This window comes from Elephantulus edwardii, unplaced genomic scaffold (genome assembly GCF_000299155.1).
Source record: "Elephantulus edwardii isolate Elephantulus edwardi_28Jun2011 unplaced genomic scaffold, EleEdw1.0 scaffold00288, whole genome shotgun sequence".
Classification (NCBI taxonomy): Eukaryota; Metazoa; Chordata; class Mammalia; order Macroscelidea; family Macroscelididae; genus Elephantulus; species Elephantulus edwardii.
This window is the reverse complement of record NW_006400038.1, coordinates 327942-335876: the sequence shown is the minus strand read 5'-3', so window position 1 is coordinate 335876 and position 7935 is coordinate 327942. Positions and strand designations below refer to the sequence as shown.

Below are 7935 nucleotides of genomic sequence, written 5' to 3'. Positions count from 1 at the left end.
AAAAAAAATATTCACCACTTGACCAATAGGAAAGATAATAGAGGAAGACAAGATTGAAGTTATCAGTGATTTAATTTCTCTCAGATTCCTAATCAACACCTATAGTTGCAGCAGTCAAGAAATCAAAAAGACATGTTCCATTGGATAAACCTGCTGTCAAGGATCTCTCCAAACTGCTAAAAAAGCAAGAATACCAATTTCAAGGCTTATGTTGTGTCTGTTACAAGACATAGTATTTTCACTTGCTTCTTAAGCATATAAAAGTTGGACAATGAATAAGGATGACAGAAGAATAAATAGCTGCCTTTGAATTGTGATGTTGGAGAAGAGTATACTAAATATACCATGGACTGCCAAAAGAACAAAAATAATGTCTTGAAGGACGTACAACCAGGGTGCTCCTTCAGAGATGGTGAAACTTCATCTCACGTACTTTGGGCATATTGTCAGGAAGGGACAGTCCTTATAACAGTGGGCTCGAGCATGGCGGTGGAGATTGTGAGGATGGTACAGGATAGAACATAGTTTGCTCTGTTGTTCATAGGAAGTTGTTGCTGATTTGATGGCGCCCAAAAATATGCAAGGCATTCAGCACAGCACCTGACTCATTGTAGGTGTTCAGGAGGCCTGTGGAAGCTGGTCCAGCATTGTCCCACAAAGAACTAAGGGGTTCTGGCACTAAAAAAGGTCTTAGAGATTGCCTAATGGTCATAACCACACTTTTTTTGAGGGAGAAAGAGTTCCAAAAAGGGAAATGATTTAGTTGTGTTTACTCTGCAGATCTGAGCCTCCTCGGCTAAGCCAAGTCCTGGCCCCTGGTGAACCCCATACAGTTTTCCAGTGACAGCTGGTGCAGTCTCACCAGCCTCAAACAACCCAAGAATCTCTTATGGCATTTGACCTCTATTGTTGATCTTTCCAGACTATGTGAATATTTCTGGTTTCCAAGGAATGTAAATCAGGCTCACAGAAGTTAGGCTGTCCCTGAGATGGGGCTGTTCCTTTAGAACAAACATTGGGCTTCCTATATAAGGAGTGCACTGTGATCAGGTATCTTTGTCAGGAGCCCCAGGTAAGTTCTGACTCTTTTGTTTTTTTTGCAGATTTAATGTACTGTATGACTTGTGGCTACTCATATTATATTCGTCTGAACCTCAAGAAGTCCACCTAAACGAAAAGGTATTTGGGTAGCCAACAACCTCAACCCCACTCACACCATACCCTCTGCCCCATCCCCACCCAACTGGCTGGTTTTGTTTCAAATGGCACAAGCTCAGGACCTGGGCACCAGCATTGAGGTGACCTCATCAATTCTCAGTTTGAAACATTCTGCCTCCAACAGGCTTGGGAAAGGCAAAGTTCTTGTCCTTCACATCCCTCATACCTTGGGGAGGTAATGAGTGAGGCTCTCTCTCAAAGTGGGAAGGGTTTTCATGGCTCGAGGTTGTAGTCCCCCCTCTCCATCTGAATGGGTCTGGGCCCATGGTGTGGTGGAGACTGCAAGAGTCCCTCTCTCCCCAGGCCCATCAGTCTCCACCCTCTGAGACCATGCTCTCCCAGGGAACCATCTGCAGCCTGCTGCTCCTCAGCACGCTCTGCCTGGACCTGGCAGCGGCAGGCTCCAGCTTCCTGAGCCCAGAGCACCAGAAAGTCCAGGTGAGGAGCTCTCCTGCCATCCTCCCAGGTTCGCCCACGCCCACCTCCATCCCCGCCTGCCTTTCCACATAAAACAGTTGCTCAGATGCCTCATTTCCAGCCCTGCTGCTTGGCCACATGTTGCATAAAATGAGGTGGTGTTCAGCTTCTCTGGCCTTCAGCTGGGTTTGATTTGAGGCCCACCACTCCACTGCCAGGCCCTAATGACATCTCTTCTTCACAGCAGAGAAAGGAGTCCAAGAAGCCACCTGCCAAACTTGAGCCCCGAGGGTTAGAAGATGGCAGTCAGGCAGGAGGGGCAGAGGACGAGCTGGAAATCCAGGTTGGTACCTCTGAGGCTTTGTGCTTCTGTGGTGGGGCAGATGTCAAGTGGAGGGCCAGGACTGCCAAGTGTGACTAAACAGGGATCCATTTAAATGCTACTAAGAACCTAAATGTGTAACGATAACCTTGCCACCACCTGAGAGGAATTGACTAGAAATGTTACATCACTATGCATAAAGATCCTCACAGAGTGAGGCTGGCAGACCCAGGGCAGGAAGCAAATTAGTTCCCGGGGGGGGGGGGGACGACGGACATGGACCTGCAGGAGTTAACAGCCACTCAGTGTTCCTGCCCACTTAAAAGCTCAGTGACTAAGGCCTCCATTCCCCAGGACAGGGGCTTGAGATGGGGCCCTGGCAGGTAGGCTAGCTGCCAACCCCCAGCTAGTGGAGACTAACTCATCCAAGACAGGCTCCACCAGAAGACGGAGATGAGAGTGAAGTTGACCTTTCGAGGGTTTTGGCTGACAAATTTTATGTGGAGCAAGGGAAGGGTCTTTTACTTCATTTGTTTGAACATTTACAGAGCAAGATGGATTTCCTTTTAACAGTTCATATACATTGTTAAACGATTACAACCCATGCTTTGAAGCCATTTTCTTCCCACTTGCTTCCACTCCTGTTAGGCTGCCTCGCTCTTTAGATCTTGTGTGATTGTTCCGAGGGTGTTACTGACACCTTAGAGATCTACGGTTTGGCTGGAAAACAGGTAACAGAGGAATTTCAATTCCAGGCTTGGAGGGTGACTAAAGGACACAGCCTCAGGGACTTTACTAGTTTCTAAGAGCTGAGTAAGCCTGGGTTTGATTTTTCGTTTGGATCCACATTCTTCTTCTACTCTACCCAGGACCTTCGACTGTGCTCCCTTTCAGAGCAGTCAGTAGTGGCAGCTGGGCACCATCTACTTCTTCCATCTAGTTCTTCTCTCAGGGTGTGGGGACTGAAGTTCCTGTGTCCCATTCATCCTTTTGAATAGTAGCCTTTGATTTGCTTCACTCTTTTTCGCTGTGGGTGGTAAGAGATCAGTAGTTTCACCTTAAGTTGCTCAGAAGTTTAGACCCCAGCTTTCACTCAGCAAAGCAGGCTGTAGACTGTGAGGCATTGACCCTGACGTCTCTCATGACTGGTCCTGAGCTCTCAGGCCAGTGACTCATTCCCTCAAGATGTCTGGTTATGGCTAAGTTATCATTTTGTCCTGTTTGCTCTACTATATACTTAGACCCATTTTCAGCAGCTACAGCGAGACGTGTAAAAATATACCTGCAAAAACCACACAACCCAGGTGTGGCCTTCTTCACCTGTGCACATTGTTTCATCTTGCCTGTCAGTCTGTGTCCACTCATAGATTAACATCTGTTATTGATAATGCAGGATTGTGGATGTTAAGTGTTCACCTTTGCTGTCTTTAACTCTTATTATAACCTGTCTTCCTTTTCCTTAGTGGTATTGTGCTAATCATCCCTATTTCCTATAATACCTTTGCCTTCATCCAACTATGTGTTAAAGAGATGGCTCAAAGATTGGGAGATGAGGGAGTAAAGGGATTTTAAGGACTATGTAACCCTGAAAGCTTGGTTTTGGATCTGGAGATGCTGGGAGTTTTTGATGTTAGGTAGCAGCCAGGAAACCAAAATTCCCCTGGCATAGTGATTTTATTTACAATTGTTTCATCCATATTATTTATTAGGTATCATTTAATATTTACAGTAGTGTGAGGCAAGTTAAGATTGCTATTATTTTCCCCATTCATAGACTAACGGGACCTCAGAGGGGACCCACTAATCTGAGGCACAACAGCCAGTAAGCAGCAAGCGGAGAGACTCAAAAGAGGACTCCAGCCCTAAGTCCTCTCCAGCCCCACTGGCCTGGTGACCAGGGATTGGACAATGGCCTAGGAAAAGGATAGAGCATGTCCCACCTCAGCCCCTTTCCGGCAGGCATGTACACTCACCTCAAGGTCTCTGAGCCCCTGCTCTCTCTGATCTTCAGACTCCTCCTCCACCCAGAGCTCCCAGCCCACTAAGGAACATTTGAACAGCCAAAAACTACCTAAGCTAAACCCCTGAACTTTCCCAAGGGAAGTGCCAGCTTCTACAACTTATCCCACTTAAATGGCTGGAAGTTAGCCCCGGGAGAGGGCTAGACTCATTGAAGTTCCTAGAAAATAGTCTTAGGACAGAGGTGTGAACGCATCAGAGCTCTGCTGGGCTCCAAAGCCCCGCCTAGGCTAGGGGTCAGCCCTCTCATTCTCTCTCCTACTCTACCTGCAAAGGTTTTCCCAAAACCAAGTTTCAATTTTCTAGGCCAACCTCCTCTTCCCACCCCCCACCTCATACACAGAGAACACCTGGGGTTTCTCAAGGGATTTCTCAAGTCACACACAGCAAACTTTCTAACCATAGTCCCACCCCAAGTGCACAGCTCCATGGTGCTCAACCAGCCCCATGTCCCAGACTGGAGCTTATGGTGGTTCCAAAGAAATCTGTTCAGGTGACCTAACCACTGACCACAGAAGAAAAAACTCACTGAAATAGAACAGAAGGGACTAAATCCCTTAGAAATGAATCATATCTTTCCGTATCCACTTTGTCCTCAAAGACGTATGTGGAAGAAGAGCAGTTGTCAACCCCACATGTGCTGATGTAGAATAGTGCTCTGCAGTGTGCAACCGCAGGCCTTTTTCTAAGGCAACTCTGCATGAACCTCAAACCTCCAACCTTCCCATTAGGAGCACTATCTAGGAAGCAGGCTGAGCTCCACTTTAGGCTTTAACTGCAAGATAGAAGAGAGTTGAGAGTTGGGTACTCTGCATCTGACATTCTCATCCTTGGCCATGAGCTTCTTCTGTGGTCTTGGGCAAGACAATTCCCAGTACTGATGAGTTGGAACCAACCCACAACTGACCTTCCAGTGAGTTTTCAGAGGATGTAAATTGCACAGATGGCTTTTGCTGCTTTGTTTGCAAATAAGATCATTACCCAGGCTAATGCACTGTACTCCAGGCTGACCCAATGCTTTCTAAAAATCTCACTGCCAGCACCAAAACTTCCACCACTGGCAAATCTCTTTTCGCTTCTGGAGTTCAAAGGGCAGGAGGAGGGGTTTGATCTAAGGAAATACTACAGATGGAGAGGGGAGAGCCAGGGCGGAAAGGGAGGCTCTCTGAAGGCACTGCCAGAGATCAGGCACCATGCCCCTCTCTCTAGCTCCATGAGTGGGAACTGGAGGAAGAGTCCAGAGCCTCATTTGGGATAAAGTGTTGAGAAAGAGCCAGGGGGTCTATAAATTGATCTCTATCTCCCTGCTCCATCTTCTAGTTTAATGTCCCCTTTGATGTCAGAATCAAGCTGTCAGGGGCTCAATACCAGCAACACGGGCATGCTCTAGGAAAGTTCCTGCAGGACATCCTTTGGGAAGATGTCAAAGGTAAGCCCTCACCCATCAGAAGTTCCTGTACACTACAAGATGAGTCCCTTCATGGTTATACAGTGGAGCCCTACTTCTCTACTCTCCTTGAGACTTTTTAATTTCCCAGTAAATGCAGGTGGCTGGACAGGCATGTGTGAGTCACTCAGGACGGGCTGAGCACAAAGTCTCTGCACTCAAAAACCACTGTGACCCAAGATTATCAGCCAATTTGGGGATGTCACTTGAACTTCAGTTTCCTGACTGTAAAATGTTGCAAAGAGTCACTGTGAGAATCTGTTATCTGTATGAAAAGTACTTTTACTAAGTAACTTTATTTCAAACAAGAACAGTCACTGCCAACCACATTCAGAATCAGGTGAACCCCAGCCTAGCAAAATGCTATTCTTGTGTTTTTAATCCCTTGTCTTGTGAAGAAACCATTCAACTTTTCCCTAATTCATGAGACAGAAATACCTAATTTCAGAAGTCCTTCCTCGCCAGCATGGCCTGTGCCCACTCTCCAGGACACTGGCCAGACCAAGGAGAGACAGGGAGACCCATGCCCGGCGATGAGGCACAGCCACAATCCAGTCACCAATCTGGGAGCCATCCAAGAGCAGGGCCATGTCTCCACCCCCCACCACTGCCACTGCCCAAGTTGTCACCTGGGAGCACTGACAGTAAATGTGGAGTTCTGACTTGACTCTTTCTTTTCAGATAACCCGACTAACAAGTGACAGTGTACACAACCAGCTCTGCCTCTGCTTCCCTCCCAACCTTAGCACTCTTGTCCTCCTCAGGATGAATAAAATTCAAACTGTATGCTCAAAATTCAAAATGGGGATTTATTTTACAACAGAGGGAAATAAATATCACATTTTATAGAAAATGAAAAAAAAAAAAAGTTTTTATTTTTGGATAAATAGGAAGAGAAAACCAAAGTAAACTGATCAGCAGATAAACTACTGAGGAAACCTATGACCAAAGGAAGGGAAAAGGAAAGCAAAAAGAATGGCAAAAGAGGGAAGAAAGAAGGAAGGCAAAGATGACCCAGTTCCTTTAAAAATAGCAGTGTTTCTCAAGTGCAGCAAAGGTGCCCTCAGAGCTCATTTCATGTCCCAGATGGCATCAGTGAGGGAGAGGACTTAGCCCAGGATGATCAGAATGGCAAGGGAGAAACCTGTAGTCACATACCAGTCAGTGTTGATCAAGCCCGAAATTTATTACTCCTTGCTCATTGCAAGGTCTACGGAGCAGATGCTATCCTAGGTGGGTGAGGCTAACAATTGCCTTCGCTTCTTCAGAGGTACCAGGTTCCTAAACATCTCCCCCACTCCAGTTCACAGAAGAGACCTTAAACCTTTAGACCTCTGACCTTAAAGCTGCACAACTCTAGTTAGACAACAAAAGTCTCAAGGGGAGTGTCACATGCCACAGTGTCTCTGAAGTAAGGTCTTATGTACCCCAGGGATAAGCAAAATCTTTCTTTACTGGGTTTAATAATGTGTGTGTGTGTGTGTGTGTGTGTGTGTGTGTGTGTGTGTGTGCGTAAGCGTGCACACGCTCAGAATTCTCCTATGATGGTACCTTACTGAGTCTGAAACCACTTTTAAACACTGACACAGGAAATATAACCATGGTCACAGGTGGGTCTCGGCCTAGATCATAAGTTTAGTCTCATCTTTATAGCTTACTTATTCAATCACTGTGTCTTCTGATGGTTGTTTGGTCTGACTTTATAAAAACAAGTAATAAAAAATTAAAGTAATAACAAGAAAATAATCAGCATAAGCCCAAAATAAAGATGAAAACACAAAAAGAACACAAAATATTTAGCCACCAACAGACTATGGTAGTCAATGATGTGTATAATAGAGTGCCAACACAGGCTTCTCACTTGTTTTGTATTCTTAGAACAGAGCCTTCCTTTAAAAGCAGGTCAACTTTTTAGCTTGTGCACTTTTTTCAAGAGTAACTTTGTAGGGGAGCTCTGGTGGCCTAGTGCAAGGAGCTGCAACTACAATCCCAGAGGCACACGGTTCGAATCCACCAGATGCTCTGCCGGGGAAGGAGGGGCAATCTCCTCCTGTACCAGTCAGATCTGATTTGACGGTACATGCACACAAAATAAGAAAATAAAATAAATATTAAAAAAAAAGAGTAACTTTGTATAAAATTGAGAATGGACTACAACCAGTGAGATAAACTTCCTTACAGGGTTTACCCAGGAGAGTTCACAGTATTGATTAATTCATCAGCATCATACACACACACACACACACACACACACACACACACACAGCAATTTTACTTCCTTGTACTCCACTGCCCTGGATAAGGAAAGATGTCTACAAATTTTACAAAGGCAGAGGAACTACCACAACAAGATAAATAACCCAACTGAAAAATGGGCACAGGATATGAACAGACTCTTCACCAAAGAAGACATTCAGATGGCCAACAAGCACATGAAGAAATGTTCAAAATCCCTAGCCCTGAGAGAGATGCAAATCAAAACAACTATGAGATATTATCTCACCCCAGTAAG

The 7935-nt window shown here is 45.6% G+C and overlaps 1 protein-coding gene across 1 annotated transcript; it reads left to right on the top strand.

The window, feature by feature from the left end:
• The first annotated feature begins 1548 nt into the window (after positions 1 to 1548).
• On the top strand, positions 1549 to 6124 carry GHRL (ghrelin/obestatin prepropeptide). The gene is made up of 4 exons (XM_006900550.1): positions 1549 to 1656; positions 1880 to 1978; positions 5297 to 5405; positions 6105 to 6124. Exons 1-4 carry the CDS (start codon positions 1549 to 1551, stop codon positions 6122 to 6124), a joined length of 336 nt encoding a protein of 111 aa, XP_006900612.1.
• The last annotated feature ends 1811 nt before the right edge of the window (positions 6125 to 7935 follow it).